The 20,138-nt window shown below is 35.6% G+C and overlaps 1 protein-coding gene across 1 annotated transcript in view; it reads right to left on the bottom strand.

Moving 5' to 3' along the window:
• Positions 1-588: 588 nt before the first annotated feature.
• LOC137398808 (M protein, serotype 12-like) overlaps positions 589-20,138 on the bottom strand; it is a 58,369-nt gene continuing 38,819 nt past the window's right edge. Inside the window, exons 4-8 of the mRNA XM_068084986.1 lie at positions 1,797-1,901; positions 1,545-1,619; positions 1,334-1,408; positions 1,123-1,197; positions 589-699 (exon numbers count right to left, since the gene is read on the bottom strand). Coding sequence (XP_067941087.1) covers positions 596-699; positions 1,123-1,197; positions 1,334-1,408; positions 1,545-1,619; positions 1,797-1,901 — 434 coding nt within the window. The 3' untranslated portion in view covers positions 589-595. The remainder of the gene's footprint in view (positions 700-1,122; positions 1,198-1,333; positions 1,409-1,544; positions 1,620-1,796; positions 1,902-20,138) is intronic.

Below are 20,138 nucleotides of genomic sequence, written 5' to 3'. Positions count from 1 at the left end.
TACTAAGGCTATCCGTCATCAGCCTTAGTTTTGGCATACAGTATCACTTCTCCTGGCCACAGCAGACAAGTGTGCTATTTGTTGGTGCAATTTGGACATTTTCTATTTTTTTAAAAGGTACTTTTTGTAATACGTTTACATAAGAGCCCAGTGCGTGGCTTGACAAGAGATCCTTTGGTACGACTTGCTCCCCAATAATGCCCACTATCTTTGGAGATGAATTTTACTGCAACTTAGATGGTCTACGACTCTACATTAACATTATACAATCATGGCTGTTTCTGTTAGCCATTTTTAGAGCCTTTTTAGGCCAGCTGCAGCAGTGAGATCAGCTCTAAAGCATTGAAGGGTCGCAATGAGTAAGGAATATCATATGTTAATCTATGGTGGTCTAAGAAAGTTGGAATTTTGCCAAGCTATGCAGGTGGTATTATATAGCATGAGTGCAGTTCAATGATGGACAGATGTGTTCATAAAAATCACTGCTAGATGAGTAGAGAGGAGAAAATGTATCAAGTATAAATATGAAATTGTATTTAATTATAAATCTTGAACAAGAACTGCAAGTGATATCAATTAAACAAAGATAAAGGTATCAGCCCTGAGGCTCATGAAGCTGGTCTCCTGTTTCATCTGTATCAGTAGGAGTACGCAGATAAGTATCTAGTCTGTTAAGTCTTTCCATCATGGCAGCCATATCTAAAGGAACAAATACTTATCAGTATCTATCGTAAACAACAATATCATTCATCTCTATCTATAAAAATTGCACCATCTCACAACCACCTTGTGTAAACCATCCTTCAGACTAAGGGTAGGTTTAAAATATATGGTTTGGAGTTGTAAAAACTGCAGTCTAGTAATACAATTTAGACGGAATTCATACGACCATGAAAACAGATTTGAGCGATTGGCTCCCTTTGAGCATTAACCAATAGAATTAACTGCTGACCAGCCAATAGCAATGATGAAATAATACTCATCATATCCATTCCTTATAAGTTAATAACTAGCAAGACAAAGTACACATGAAGGTAAATGAATACGTGTTGTTACTGATGAACAGTAAATATGTGGATGTTAAAATTCAAACACCAGTTGAACTGTGAGTAAAAACTTTACCTGCTGTCATCTGATTGTTTGCTTCTTGCAGGGCTACGACCTGCTGCTGAGACTCCTCTCTCTGATTGGCCAATGCTACGACAAAAATAGAATCATGGCTAATATACTGCTGTACGCATGAAGGTAAATGAATACGTGATGTTACTGATGAACAGTAAATATATGGATATTAAAATTCAAATACTAGTTGAACTGTGTGTAAAAACTTTACCTGCTGTCATCTGATTGTTTGCTTCTTGCAGGGCTACGACCTGCTGCTGAGACTCCTCTCTCTGATTGGCCAATGCTACGACAAAAATAGAATCATGGCTCATATACTGCTGTACGCATGAAGGTAAATGAATACGTGATGTTACTGATGAACAGTAAATATATAGATATTAAAATTCAAATACTAGTTGAACTGTGTGTAAAAACTTTACCTGCTGTCATCTGATTGTTTGCTTCTTGAAGGGCTACGACCTGCTGCTGAGACTCCTCCCTCTGACTGGCTAATTCTAAAACAATAAAATAACATAAAATAAATAAAATAAAATCATGGCTCATGTACTGCTACTATGAGACTCTACTGTTACACAACTGATACTTACAGTTAATACTTGTGATTGTACAGCAAAGTTCCTCAGGTATCAACTATCATTTCTCCACAGCAACAGACTAAAGATATAATTTACCTGCTGTCTTGCGATTATCTGCTTCCTGAAGATCTGAAATCTGCTGCTTAGACTCCACTAACTCCTCTTTTAGTTTGGTCAACTCCTCCCTCTGATTGGCCAACTCTAAAACAACAATAGAATCAAGGCTCATGTACTGGTACTGTTACATCTTACAATAAGAAGCAATAAGCAAATGTAACATTACAATTAGACAGCTTTATTAGCAACTGAACCAGACTTAACACTAGCCAACTCAACACTGAACAAGGTCAGCTGACCAGCTGGTAAGAAAGACAAAATATAGGTAGATGACACATCCTAATGCTAAAATAACAATATAATAACAATAATAATTTAACAATCATGGTTCATGTATTGATAAGGTTTAAAAACATCAATATTTTATTAACAACTATAGAATCATGGTTCATGTACTGTTACTACATGAGAAGGAGATATAGAGAAACACAAGAGGATAGACTCAGAACTAGTGCAAAGAGTTTATGGTGAGGAGTAAATTAGTTTTGGTATAAATTTACGAATTAATACATTTTTAAAAACTAGAAAGAAATAAAGTTTTGTAGAAAGAATATTTTCATGAGCTCAGGTACTGCTGTTCCAGTAACAGCTTAAGAACTGTAAATCCTACCTTTTGATTTTTGATTGTCAGCTTTGTGCAAGGCAGCGAATTTTTGGTAAGTGGCTGAATGGGCTACAACAAAGTGAAGATAAATACTTCATTATCATAAAAGGATCAACAGATAAACCATCTTATGAATAGGAACCCTTCCCCTTATTTATTATAGCCTCAGGTATATGTGGAAGGAGGCAACTGGTACTGCGGGTGTTATGTTAATGCTATTAGTTAAAACTATTTGAGCAAATGTTAAAATATAGCCTGAGAAACTAGTGCTAAGAGTTTATGTTAGGAGTTATTGCAATGAGAATCAACTAGTATGGCTGATAGGAACAAATATGATATAAGTTCCTACTGCATTCTTGCCTAAATCCTTATGCACAAAACATTCCTATTGTACGTTGCACTTATCTGCTCTAAGGCTACAACCAAGTGTACAGACTCAGTGAGTAATAATAGACTGAGAAACTGCATTTAAACTGTTAAAAAATTTCAGTAAAACTATACCATATTTTATGCTTCCTCAAACATTGTGATTCTATCTTTAGCAAGAGCTGCTCCATAGAAAAAATATTTACAACAATAAGAGCTGTCTGTCAGAACTACTACTACTATACTTCTAGTAAATAGCTCATGTTTCTATTCAAAACTGTAGTGAGTAATAAGAATATTCGTGAATCAGGAGAGTTCAGCTAAGTGCTGACTAATAGCTGCCACAAGGTGTTGAGCTGCTAACATCACTTTAATCCTATCAGTTTTGAATAAGGAATTAAAATACTCAGACTATAATTATCCAAGAGAGAGCAGAGGTATTGAGTGATTAGCAAGGTCTGAGTGTTGGCTGAAGAGAAGAGGCTGAACTGACAGCATTTAATACAGAGACAGAGTTGAACTGCTTCTACAGCCCACTGCAGTCTCTATGCAAGGAAAATGTATATGGAATTTCCCAGGGTATGTTTATAAAGATACCCTGGGGGCAAGCAGAGAGTTATGCAATAGAGTAGTAGCTGGTATCACACTGTATAATAATCCTACCTGCTAATACTGGCTGCTTCCAGCTCTTAAGCAGCTCTACGGTCTCGTTCTTTCCCTCAGACTCTGCCTCCTCCAGAGGAGTTCTACTGTCACAGTTCTTTACACTGAGGAGTGCAGAGACTTTATCAGGAGGGATGGAGGTCAGCATTGACTGCAGAGCTGCTGTGTGTCCCATGTAGGCTGCCTTGTGAAGTGCTGTGTCTAGTCTGTTAGTCTGTATGTTGAGCAGGGAGACTCGTTGCTCTACTGACAGGCTGATAAGTAGAGTCTCTACTATCTCTGTATATCCTCTCAATGCAGCCCGTGTTAGAGCTGTCCAACCCAGTCCAGCCTTCTCAGCTATCAGCTCATACTTCTTACCAGAGGATACAGTGTGAAGTATAAGCTCTACTAACTCTCTTTCTCCCTTCTCTACAGCCCTGTGCAGAGCTGTACGCCCACCCTCATCCTTCTCAAACAGCAACTCATCTGCTATTCCTCTCAATGGAGTGAGTAACAGATGAGTTACTACAGGGTGGCGTTGGGAGATAGCCAATAGCAGAGCTGTATACGACTCACTATCTCTGATAGTCGTTATAAGCTGAAGTAGCTGATCAGGAGGGGTGGTTGTTAGAGCAGCCCTAAGAGAGGTAATGTCAGGAGCTCCACTAGCTCTAATATTTTCCCTAATCCATTGCTCCATCGTATCCTGTAAAATACTCCACACAGTAAAATATGATAGAGAAATAAAGACAAATTGTGACTCAACTGCTGACTCTGGGTGAGCTGATGACTTATAAAGCTGCCAACCATAACAGAGTTGCTGCAGGTGAACCCTGGATATTCACAGAGTATAAAAAGGAGACTAGGAATGTGATACTCAGAGCGGGGAAATCAAGCATCAACATTCCTGCTATTTGCTCTCTCATGTGTTAAACTAATGGAAATAAACTCAGTAAAATTTTAATAATGACAAAGCAGGAGACAGCAATAAGATTCATAGTCTCCTACTTTAAACACTAATTTCCTATAAAACTGGTGACTAAATACAATCAGTGGCCTGCGGCTGATTCTGACCAGAATAAAGGCAAGAGAAGCAGCTAAAAACTTTAGTTTCAGAGCTCCTCATTCTATTCATAAGAGGAATATGACATATTTACAATAGGAAATGTTTGCAGGTACAAAAATGATTGAGGAATGAAACCAGAGACTCCTGACCTTAACTTAACCACACTAGAGGATAGACTCTATGAGTCTCCTCAGGTTAGAGAGTGATAGTCTCAGGAGGTCAGAGTTATATTATAATCACACTGACTCAGTGTCTCTCCTCATCTACTCTATTATTCCCAGTAAGTATAATATCAACAGACGCTAAAATAATAGAGATATTATACTTACCTGTAGGTACTCTGTATATGATATGCTTGCAGGCCGCTTCATGTCTTTTATAGCTTGAAAATGTCTCCGCCCCTTATTCAACAATCTGCCTCTTGATTGGCTGAAGCAAATACAACTTGTCTAATTAGAGAATAGTTCAGAGGCCAGTAATGACAATGAACAGTTAACATTGTAATACTATTGAGTAATGTACACAGGAAACAATATTTAAATAATTCATCATGTGAGTCTGTTATATGAAAAAGACATTTGATGAATATTTAAAGCAAATCCAGGACTAATGCTAGTTATATATGTGAGTCTAGCAGCACTAGTTTTTTAGGGTGCGAGATTACTGCTGGGTCTCACAGTGGAAAAAGGAACCAAGGTTTACATGCTGCTGAGTAACAATACAGTAACATTATATCGGTACTACAGTAGTTCATACATTCGCAATGTTCAATATAGTTTGAGCTATTGACTAGTTGAAATGTCTATATTACCATCAAATGTATTATTATATCAGCTTCACAACTCATAAAACATCATATTATTCTTCATTTTCCAGCATTTCAGAAGTTTGAATATGCCTAAGCCACAAGTAAATGTTTTACATGGGATTTATATTTTTTATACTAACTGCACAAGCGAAATCCTGGACTAGGAAGTTTTGAACAATTTCTCATCTTTATCAAAAAGGTTTTTATAGTAATATCGTTGTCATTAACTATAATTTTTGAACAATAACTTTGAAGTTATTGCGGTCATATAGCTTCCTGTCCTATTTTAAAAAGCATAGAGTGTTCAGTGAGTTCAAAAAGAGCATCATAGACCGCCAAGGTGTTCAGAGAAAAAACTACTATGTTGAGCCTTGTAGAGATACCAGTGAAAAAATAAAGCAAATGCATCAGGATTTATAAATTGTTCATATGAAATGTACATAGATTATCACCATAACAAAAGTAGATCTCCAGCTCTCTGCATCAAATTCAAGCTCTCTCCACTCTCCTCTAGTGATGAATGTAAACTGACAGTTATAAAGCCATTACCACACAAGCGGACCACCCAGGTATAACAAGCCACTGTACTTGAAGGCTACAGGAAGTAACAATGAGTACACAACTCCAATGTGATCTACTGGGAGCAGCTCATCTATCTACAAATATTGAATGGTTTTACTGCTTGTAGGACAAAGGTGAGTCACTGCATGGCTAACAATTCCTCTTTCAGTTTCAGCATATGCTAGACCAGGCTTGCGAAATATGGCCTGTGAGCAGGAGCTGCACTGTTGGGTGATTCAATCTGGTTTGAGATAAATTTCTGAGTATGTCAAAAAAGAAGTGAGTCATTTATTACTGCTCTGCACTGTTAATGCAACTACATAGATATCCAAGCAACATTTTGCTCCAACTGTAATGCATTTCACATATAAACATCAGTGAGTACTCATCAATGTGCAGCGCAATTTTTATAATGGATAGTAATTTGTTATTAAGATAAGTTAAAAAAATCTAAACATGGAAAAACTATATTAAATCTTGTGTACAAGTCTAAATATAGAGAAGTTAGGCTGTACGAAATCTTGAAAAGTGTTGTGTTTCTTTTAAAAAGAGATTTAACAGCTGCACAGTACACGCGCCTTATAAATTCATCAAATGGTTTCAAGCTGACAAATTTTAAACTGTAAACTAATAACAAATATTTTATATGTTTACATTTAAGCAAAACAACAAAATATTTTTATTTTGAAAGCACAGTATTGCCTGCTTGTCGTCTATCCGCTTTCAGGGGTCAAGGTTGAGATAAAAAAGAACTTACATAGCACATACTGTCATACTTAAACATACAAGTCTAATGTGTTCTAAGAGAAAGCGAAAATGCCACGTCTCTCTTGTGTCAAATCAATTTTTCCTACACAAAAATACTATATACAAATTATTTCATTTCAATCCTCAGAAAAACCACCTAAAAAACTAAAAACCTAAACATAACAGAAAACATGTTTGTAATTGTTCACAATATAACTGCGATATTATTACAAACATATGGACTCATATGCTAACTTCCATATCATTACAAGCATATGGACTCATATGCTAACTCCCATATCATTACAAGCATATGGACTCACATGCTAACTTCCATATCATTCCAAGCATATAGACTCACATGCTAACTTCCATATCATTACAAGCATATTGACTCACATGCTAACTTCCATATCATTACAAGCATATAGACTCACATACTAACTCCCATATCATTACAAGCATATGGACTATTATGCTAACTTCCATATCATTACAAGCATATGGACTCACATACTAACTTTCATATCATTACAAGCAAACGGACTCATATGCTAACTCTCATATCATTACAAGCAAATGGACTCACACACTAACTTCCATTTCATTACAAGCAAATGGACTCACATGCTAACTCCCATATCATTACAAGCATACTGACTCACATACTAACTTCCATATCATTACAAGCATATAGACTCACATGGTAACTTCCATATCATTACAAGCATATTGACTCACATACTAACTCCCATATCATTACAAGCAAATGGACTCATATACTAACTCTCATATCATTACAAGCAAATGGACTCATATGCTAACTGCCATATCATTACAAGCATATTGACTCACATACTAACTTCCATATCATTACAAGCATATGGACTCACATACTAACTCCCATATCATTACAAACATATACACTCCCATGCTAACTTCCATATCATTACAATCATATGGACTCACATGCTAACTTCCATTTCATTACAAGCAAATGGACTCATATGCTAACTCCCATATCATCACAAGCATACTGACTCACATACTAACTTCCATATCATTACAAGCATATAAACTCACATGCTAACTTCCATATCATTACAATCATATAGACTCACATGCTAACTTCCATTTCATTACATGCAAATGGACTCATGCTAACTCCCATATCATTACAAGCATACTGACTCACATACTAACTCTCATATCATTACAAGCAAATGGACTCATATGCTAACTCCCATATCATTACAAGCATATGGACTCAAATACTAACTCTCATATCATTACAAGCAAATGGACTCATATGCTAACTCCCATATCATTACAAGCATATGGACTCAAATACTAACTCCCATATCATTACAAGCATATAGACTCACATACTAACTCCCATATCATTACAAGCATATACACTCACATGCTAACTTCCATATCATTACAATCATATGGACTCACATGCTAACTTCCATTTCATTACATGCAAATGGACTCATGCTAACTCCCATATCATTACAAGCATACTGACACACATACTAACTCTCATATCATTACAAGCATATACACTCACATGCTAACTTCCATATCATTACAAGCAAATGGACTCATATGCTAACTCCCATATCATCACAAGCATACTGACTCACATACTAACTTCCATATCATTACAAGCATATACACTCACATGCTAACTTCCATATCATTACAATCATATAGACTCACATGCTAACTTCCATTTCATTACATGCAAATGGACTCATGCTAACTCCCATATCATTACAAGCATACTGACTCACATACTAACTCTCATATCATTACAAGCAAATGGACTCACATGCTAACTCCCATATCATTACAAGCATATGGACTCAAATACTAACTCTCATATCATTACAAGCAAATGGACTCATATGCTAACTCCCATATCATTACAAGCATATGGACTCAAATACTAACTCCCATATCATTACAAGCATATAGACTCACATACTAACTCCCATATCATTACAAGCATATACACTCACATGCTAACTTCCATATCATTACAATCATATGGACTCACATGCTAACTTCCATTTCATTACATGCAAATGGACTCATATGCTAACTCCCATATCATTACAAGCAAAATGACTCATATGCTAACTCCCATATCATTACAAGCATACTGACTCACATACGAATTTCCATATCATTACAAGCATATACACTCACATGCTAACTTCCATATCATTACAATCATATGGACTCACATGCTAACTTCCATTTCATTACATGCAAATGGACTCATGCTAACTCCCATATCATTACAAGCATGCTGACTCACATACTAACTCTCATATCATTACAAGCATATACACTCACATGCTAACTTCCATATCATTACAAGCAAATGGACTCATATGCTAACTCCCATATCATCACAAGCATACTGACTCACATACTAACTTCCATATCATTACAAGCATATACACTCACGTGCTAACTTCCATATCATTACAATCATATAGACTCACATGCTAACTTCCATTTCATTACATGCAAATGGACTCATGCTAACTCCCATATCATTACAAGCATACTGACTCACATACTAACTCTCATATCATTACAAGCAAATGGACTCATATGCTAACTCCCATATCATTACAAGCATATGGACTCAAATACTAACTCTCATATCATTACAAGCAAATGGACTCATATGCTAACTCCCATATCATTACAAGCATATGGACTCAAATACTAACTCTCATATCATTACAAGCAAATGGACTCATATGCTAACTCCCATATCATTACAAGCATATGGACTCAAATACTAACTCCCATATCATTACAAGCATATAGACTCAAATACTAACTCTCATATCATTACAAGCAAATGGACTCATATGCTAACTCCCATATCATTACAAGCATATGGACTCAAATACTAACTCTCATATCATTACAAGCAAATGGACTCATATGCTAACTCTCATATCATTACAAGCAAATGGACTCATATGCTAACTCCCATATCATTACAAGCATACTGACTCACATACTAACTTCCATATCATTACAATCATATGGACTCACATGCTAACTTCCATTTCATTACATGCAAATGGACTCATATGCTAACTCTCATATCATTACAAGCAAAATGACTCATATGCTAACTCCCATATCATTACAAGCATACTGACTCACATACTAACTTCCATATCATTACAAGCATATACACTCACATGCTAACTTCCATATCATTACAATCATATGGACTCACATGCTAACTTCCATTTCATTACATGCAAATGGACTCATGCTAACTCCCATATCATTACAAGCATACTGACTCACATACTAACTCTCATATCATTACAAGCAAATGGACTCATATGCTAACTCCCATATCATTACAAGCATATGGACTCAAATACTAACTCTCATATCATTACAAGCAAATGGACTCATATGCTAACTCCAATATCATTACAAGCATATGGACTCAAATACTAACTCCCATATCATTACAAGCATATGGACTCAAATACTAACTCCCATATCATTACAAGCATATGGACTCACATGCTAACTCCCATATCTTCAATGCTGTTCATATCACAAATTCCATATTACAAATTCCCATATTACAATCATATGGACTCACATGCTAACTTCCATTTCATTACAAGCATACTGACGCACATACTAACTCCCATATCATTACGAGGATATGGACTCACATACTAACTCCCATATCATTACAAGCAAATGGACTCACATGCTAACTCCCATATCATTACAAGCATATGGACTCACATACTAACTACCATATCATTACAAGCATATGGACTCACATACTAACTCCCATATCATTACAGGCAAATGGACTCATATACTAACTCTCATATCATTACAAGCAAATTTACTCATATGCTAACTCCAATATCATTACAAAAAATGGACTCACATACAAACTTCCATATCATTACAAGCATATAGACTCACATGCTAACTTCCATATCATTACAAGCAAATGGACTCATATGCTAACTGCCGTATCATTACAAGCAAATTGACTCATATGCTAACTCCCATATCATTACAAACATATGGACTCACATACTAACTCCCATATCATTACAAACATATGGACTCACATGCTAGCTTCCATTTCATTACAAGCAAATGGACTCGTATGCTAACTGCCATATCATTACAAGCAAATTGACTCATATGCTAACTCCCATATCATTACAAACATATGGACTCACATGCTAACTCCCATATCATTACAAGCATATGGACTCATATGCTAACTTCCATATCATTACAAGCATATTGACTCACATGATAACTTCCATATCATTGCAAGCATACTGACTCCCATACTAACTTCCATATTATTACAAGCATATTGACTCACATGCTAACTTCCATTTCGTTACAAGCAAATGGACTCATATGCTAACTCCCATATCATTACAGAAAAATGGACTCACAAAGAAAGTCCCATATCATTACAAGCATATGGACTCATATACTAACTCCCATATCATTACAAGCAAATGGACTCACATGCTAACTCTCATATCATTACAAGCAAATTGACTCACATACTGACTCCCATATCATTACAAGAATATTGACTCACATACTAACTTCCATATCATTACAAGCATATGGACTCACATGCTAACTCCCATATCATTACAAGCATATGGACTCAAATACTAACTCCCATACCATTACAAGCATATGGACTCAAATACTAACTCCCATATCATTACAAGCATATGGACTCACATGCTAACTTCCATATCATTACAATCATATGGACTCACATGCTAACTTCCATTTCATTACAAGCATACTGACTCACATACTAACTCCCATATCATTACGAGCATATGGACTCACATACTAACTCCCATATCATTACAAGCAAATGGACTCACATGCTAACTCCCATATCATTACAAGCATATGGACTCACATACTAACTACCATATCATTACAAGCATATGGACTCACATACTAACTCCCATATCATTACAAGCAAATGGACTCATATACTAACTCTCATATCATTACAAGCAAATGGACTCATATGCTAACTGCCATATCATTACAAGCAAATTTACTCATATGCTAACTCCCATATCATTACAAAAAATGGACTCACATACAAACTTCCATATCATTACAAGCATATAGACTCACATGCTAACTTCCATATCATTACAAGCAAATGGACTCATATGCTAACTGCCATATCATTACAAGCAAATTGACTCATATGCTAACTCCCATATCATTACAAACATACTGACTCACATACTAACTCCCATATCATTACAATCATATGGACTCACATGCTAACTTCCATTTCATTACAAGCATACTGACTCACATACTAACTCCCATATCATTACGAGCATATGGACTCATATGCTAACTGCCATATCATTACAAGCAAATTTACTCATATGCTAACTCCCATATCATTACAAAAAATGGACTCACATAAAAACTTCCATATCATTACAAGCGTATAGACTCACATGCTAACTTCCATATCATTACAAGCAAATGGACTCATATGCTAACTGCCATATCATTACAAGCAAATTGACTCATATGCTAACTCCCATATCATTACAAACATATGGTCTCACATACTAACTCCCATATCATTACAAACATATGGACTCACATGCTAGCTTCCATTTCATTACAAGCAAATGGACTCATATGCTAACTGCCACATCATTACAAGCAAATTGACTCATATGCTAACTCCCATATCATTACAAAAAATGGACTCACATACAAACTTCCATATCATTACAAGCATATAGACTCACATGCTAACTTCCATATCATTACAAGCAAATGGACTCATATGCTAACTGCCATATCATTACAAGCAAATTGACTCATATGCTAGCTCCCATATCATTACAAACATATGGACTCACATACTAACTCCCATATCATTACAAACATATGGACTCACATGCTAGCTTCCATTTCATTACAAGCAAATGGACTCATATGCTAACTGCCATATCATTACAAGCAAATGGACTCATATGCTAACTGCCATATCATTACAAGCAAATTGACTCATATGCTAACTCCCATATCATTACAAGCATATGGACTCACATACTAACTCCCATATTATTACAAGCATATGGACTCACATACTAACTACCATATCATTACAAGCATATGGACTCACATACTAACTCCCATATCAAAACAGGCAAATGGACTCATATGCTAACTCTCATATCATTACAAGCATATTGACTCACATGATAACTTCCATATCATTGCAAGCATATTGACTCCCATACTAACTTCCATATTATTACAAGCATATTGACTCACATGCTAATTTCCATTTCGTTACAAGCAAATGAACTCATATGCTAATTCCCATATCATTACAGAAAAATGGACTCACATACAAACTCCCATATCATTACAAGCATATGGACTCATATACTAACTCCCATATCATTACAAGCAAATGGACTCACATACTAACTTCCATATCATTACAATCTTATGGACTCCCATACTAACTTCCATATTATTACAAGCACACTGACTCACATGCTAACTTCCATATAATTACAAGCATATTGACTCACATACTAACTCCCATATCATTACAGGCAAATGGACTCATATGCTAACTCTCATATCATTACAAGCAAATGGACTCATATGCTAACTGCCATATCATTACAAGCAAATGGACTCATATGCTAACTGCCATATAATTACAAGCATATGGACTCATATGCTAACTCCCATATAATTACAAGGATATGGACTCACATACTAACTCCCATATCATTACAAGCAAATAGACTCATATGCTAACTCTCATATCATTACAAGCAAATGGACTCATATGCTAACTGCCATATCATTACAAGCATATAGACTCACATACTAACTACCATATCATTACAAGCATATGGACTCACATACTAACTCCCATATCAAAACAGGCAAATGGACTCATATGCTAACTCTCATATCATTACAAGCAAATGGACTCACATACTAACTACCATATCATTACAAGCATATGGACTCATATGCTAACTCTCATATCATTACAAGCAAATGGACTCATACGCTAACTCTCATATCATTACAAGCATATGGACTCACATACTAACTCCCATATCATTACAAGCATATGGACTCACATACTAACTCCCATATCATTACAAGCATATGGACTCACATACTAACTGCCATATCATTACAAACAAATGGACTCATATGCTAACTCCCATATAATTACAAGCATATGGACTCACATACTAACTCCCATATCATTACAAGCATATGGACTCACATACTAACTACCATATCATTACAAGCATATGGACTCACATACTAACTCCCATATCAAAACAGGCAAATGGACTCATATGCTAACTCTCATATCATTACAAGCAAATGGACTCACATACTAACTACCATATCATTACAAGCATATGGACTCACATACTAACTCCCATATCATTACAAGCATATGGACTCACATACTAACTCCCATATCATTACAAAAAATGGACTCACATACAAACTTCCATATCATTACAAGCATATAGACCCACATGCTAACTTCCATATCATTACAAGCAAATGGACTCATATGCTAACTTCCATATCGTTATAAGCAAATGGACTCATATGCTAACAGCCATATCATTACAATCAAATGGACTCACATACTAACTCCCATATCATTACAAACATATGGACTCACATACTAACTCCCATATCATTACAAGCATATGGACTCACATACTAACTTCCATATCATTACAAGCATATTGACTCACATACTAACTCCCATATCATTGCAAGAATATGGACTCATATGCTAACTGCCATATCATTACAATCAAATGGACTCACATACTAACTACCATATCATTACAAGCATATGGACTCACATACTAACTCCCATATCATTACAAGCATATGGACTCACATACTAACTCCTATATCAAAACAGGCAAATGGACTCATATGCTAACTCTCATATCATTACAAGCAAATGGACTGACATACTAACTACCATATCATTACAAGCATATGGACCCACATACTAACTCCAATATCATTATAAGCATATGGACTCACATACTAACTCCCATATCATTACAAAAAATGGACTCACATACAAACTTCCATATCATTACAAGCATATAGACTCACATGCTAACTTCCATATCATTACAAGCAAATGGACTCATATGCTAACTGCCATATCATTACAATCAAATGGACTCACATACTAACTCGCATATCATTACAAACATATGGACTCACATACTAACTCCCATATCATTACAAGCATATGGACTCACATACTAACTTCCATATCATTACAAGCATATTGACTCACATACTAACTCCCATATCATTGCAAGCATATAGACTCACATACTAACTTCCATATCATTACAAGCAAATGAACTCATATGCTAACTGCCATATCATTACAAGCAAATGGACTCATATGCTAACTCCCATATCATTACAAGCATATTGACTCACATACTAACTCCCATATCATTGCAAGCATATAGACTCACATACTAACTTCCATATCATTACAAGCAAATGAACTCATATGCTAACTGCCATATCATTACAAGCAAATGGACTCATATGCTAACTCCCATATCATTACAAGCATATTGACTCACATACTAACTCCCATATCATTGCAAGCATATAGACTCACATACTAACTCCCATATCATTACAAGCATATGGACTCACATACTAACTTCCATATCATTACAAGCATATGGACTCATATGCTAACTCCCATATCATTACAAACATATGGACTCACATACTAACTCCCATATCATTACAAGCATATGGACTCACATACAAACTTCCATATCATTACAAGCAAATGAACTCATATGCTAACTGCCATATCATTACAAGCAAATGGACTCATATGCTAACTCCCATATCATTACAGAAAAATGGACTCACATACAAACTCCCATATCATTACAAGCATATGGACTCAAATACTAACTCCCATATCATTACAAGCATATGGACTCACATGCTAACTCCCATATCTTCAATGCACTTCGTATCACAAATTCCATATTACAAATTCCCATATTACAATCATATGGACTCACATGCTAACTTCCATTTCATTACAAGCATACTGACTCACATACTAACTCCCATATCATTACGAGCATATGGACTCACATACTAACTCCCATATCATTACAAGCAAATGGACTCACATGCTAACTCCCATATCATTACAAGCATATGGACTCACATACTAACTACCATATCATCACAAGCATATAGACTCACATGGTAACTTCCATATCATTACAAGCATATTGACTCACATACTAACTCCCATATCATTACAAGCAAATGGACTCATATACTAACTCTCATATCATTACAAGCAAATGGACTCATATGCTAACTGCCATATCATTACAAGCATATTGACTCACATACTAACTTCCATATCATTACAAGCATATGGACTCACATACTAACTCCCATATCATTACAAGCATATACACTCACATGCTAACTTCCATATCATTACAATCATATGGACTCACATGCTAACTTCCATTTCATTACAAGCAAATGGACTCATATGCTAACTCCCATATCATCACAAGCATACTGACTCACATACTAACTTCCATATCATTACAAGCATATACACTCACATGCTAACTTCCATTTCATTACATGCAAATGGACTCATATGCTAACTCCCATATCATTACAAGCAAAATGACTCATATGCTAACTCCCATATCATTACAAGCATACTGACTCACATACTAACTTCCATATCATTACAAGCATAAACACTCACATGCTAACTTCCATATCATTACAATCATATGGACTCACATGCTAACTTCCATTTCATTACATGCAAATGGACTCATGCTAACTCCCATATCATTACAAGCATACTGACTCACATACTAACTCTCATATCATGACAAGCAAATGGACTCATATGCTAACTCCCATATCATTACAAGCATATGGACTCAAATACTAACTCTCATATCATTACAAGCAAATGGACTCATATGCTAACTCCCATATCATTACAAGCATATGGACTCAAATACTAACTCCCATATCATTACAAGCATATGGACTCAAATACTAACTCCCATATCATTACAAGCATATGGACTCACATGCTAACTCCCATATCTTCAATGCACTTCATATCACAATATCCATATTACAAATTCCCATATTACAATCATATGGACTCATATGCTAACTCCCATATCATTACAAGCATATGGACTCAAATACTAACTCTCATATCATTACAAGCAAATGGACTCATATGCTAACTTCCATATCATTACGAGCATATGGACTCACATACTAACTCCCATATCATTACAAGCAAATGGACTCACATGCTAACTCTCATATCATTACAAGCAAATGGACTCATATGCTAACTCCCATATCATTACAAGCATATGGACTCAAATACTAACTCTCATATCATTACAAGCAAATGGACTCATATGCTAACTCCCATATCATTACAAGCATATGGACTCAAATACTAACTCTCATATCATTACAAGCAAATGGACTCATATGCTAACTCCCATATCATTACAAGCATACTGACTCACATACTAACTTCCATATCATTACAATCATATGGACTCACATGCTAACTTCCATTTCATTACATGCAAATGGACTCATATGCTAACTCTCATATCATTACAAGCAAAATGACTCATATGCTAACTCCCATATCATTACAAGCATACTGACTCACATACTAACTTCCATATCATTACAAGCATATACACTCACATGCTAACTTCCATATCATTACAATCATATGGACTCACATGCTAACTTCCATTTCATTACATGCAAATGGACTCATGCTAACTCCCATATCATTACAAGCATACTGACTCACATACTAACTCTCATATCATTACAAGCAAATGGACTCATATGCTAACTCCCATATCATTACAAGCATATGGACTCAAATACTAACTCTCATATCATTACAAGCAAATGGACTCATATGCTAACTCCAATATCATTACAAGCATATGGACTCAAATACTAACTCCCATATCATTACAAGCATATGGACTCAAATACTAACTCCCATATCATTACAAGCATATGGACTCACATGCTAACTCCCATATCTTCAATGCAGTTCATATCACAAATTCCATATTACAAATTCCCATATTACAATCATATGGACTCACATGCTAACTTCCATTTCATTACAAGCATACTGACGCACATACTAACTCCCATATCATTACGAGGATATGGACTCACATACTAACTCCCATATCATTACAAGCAAATGGACTCACATGCTAACTCCCATATCATTACAAGCATATGGACTCACATACTAACTACCATATCATTACAAGCATATGGACTCACATACTAACTCCCATATCATTACAGGCAAATGGACTCATATACTAACTCTCATATCATTACAAGCAAATTTACTCATATGCTAACTCCAATATCATTACAAAAAAAGGACTCACATACAAACTTCCATATCATTACAAGCATATAGACTCACATGCTAACTTCCATATCATTACAAGCAAATGGACTCATATGCTAACTGCCGTATCATTACAAGCAAATTGACTCATATGCTAACTCCCATATCATTACAAACATATGGACTCACATACTAACTCCCATATCATTACAAACATATGGACTCACATGCTAGCTTCCATTTCATTACAAGCAAATGGACTCGTATGCTAACTGCCATATCATTACAAGCAAATTGACTCATATGCTAACTCCCATATCATTACAAACATATGGACTCACATGCTAACTCCCATATCATTACAAGCATATGGACTCATATGCTAACTTCCATATCATTACAAGCATATTGACTCACATGATAACTTCCATATCATTGCAAGCATACTGACTCCCATACTAACTTCCATATTATTGCAAGCATATTGACTCACATGCTAACTTCCATTTCGTTACAAGCAAATGGACTCATATGCTAACTCCCATATCATTACAGAAAAATGGACTCACAAAGAAAGTCCCATATCATTACAAGCATATGGACTCATATACTAACTCCCATATCATTACAAGCAAATGGACTCACATGCTAACTCTCATATCATTACAAGCAAATTGACTCACATACTGACTCCCATATCATTACAAGAATATTGACTCACATACTAACTTCCATATCATTACAAGCATATGGACTCACATGCTAACTCCCATATCATTACAAGCATATGGACTCAAATACTAACTCCCATACCATTACAAGCATATGGACTCAAATACTAACTCCCATATCATTACAAGCATATGGACTCACATGCTAACTTCCATATCATTACAATCATATGGACTCACATGCTAACTTCCATTTCATTACAAGCATACTGACTCACATACTAACTCCCATATCATTACGAGCATATGGACTCACATACTAACTCCCATATCATTACAAGCAAATGGACTCACATGCTAACTCCCATATAATTACAAGCATATGGACTCACATACTAACTACCATATCATTACAAGCATATGGACTCACATACTAACTCCCATATCATTACAGGCAAATGGACTCATATACTAACTCTCATATCATTACAAGCAAATGGACTCATATGCTAACTGCCATATCATTACAAGCAAATTTACTCATATGCTAACTCCCATATCATTACAAAAAATGGACTCACATACAAACTTCCATATCATTACAAGCATATAGACTCACATGCTAACTTCCATATCATTACAAGCAAATGGACTCATATGCTAACTGCCATATCATTACAAGCAAATTGACTCATATGCTAACTCCCATATCATTACAAACATACTGACTCACATACTAACTCCCATATCATTACAATCATATGGACTCACATGCTAACTTCCATTTCATTACAAGCATACTGACTCACATACTAACTCCCATATCATTACGAGCATATGGACTCATATGCTAACTGCCATATCATTACAAGCAAATTTACTCATATGCTAACTCCCATATCATTACAAAAAATAGACTCACATAAAAACTTCCATATCATTACAAGCGTATAGACTCACATGCTAACTTCCATATCATTACAAGCAAATGGACTCATATGCTAACTGCCATATCATTACAAGCAAATTGACTCATATGCTAACTCCCATATCATTACAAACATATGGTCTCACATACTAACTCCCATATCATTACAAACATATGGACTCACATGCTAGCTTCCATTTCATTACAAGCAAATGGACTCATATGCTAACTGCCACATCATTACAAGCAAATTGACTCATATGCTAACTCCCATATCATTACAAAAAATGGACTCACATACAAACTTCCATATC

The sequence above is a fragment of the Watersipora subatra genome, chromosome 6 (genome assembly GCF_963576615.1).
Source record: "Watersipora subatra chromosome 6, tzWatSuba1.1, whole genome shotgun sequence".
In the NCBI taxonomy this organism is placed as follows: Eukaryota; Metazoa; Bryozoa; class Gymnolaemata; order Cheilostomatida; family Watersiporidae; genus Watersipora; species Watersipora subatra.
This window is presented reverse-complemented; position numbering and strand designations above follow the sequence as displayed.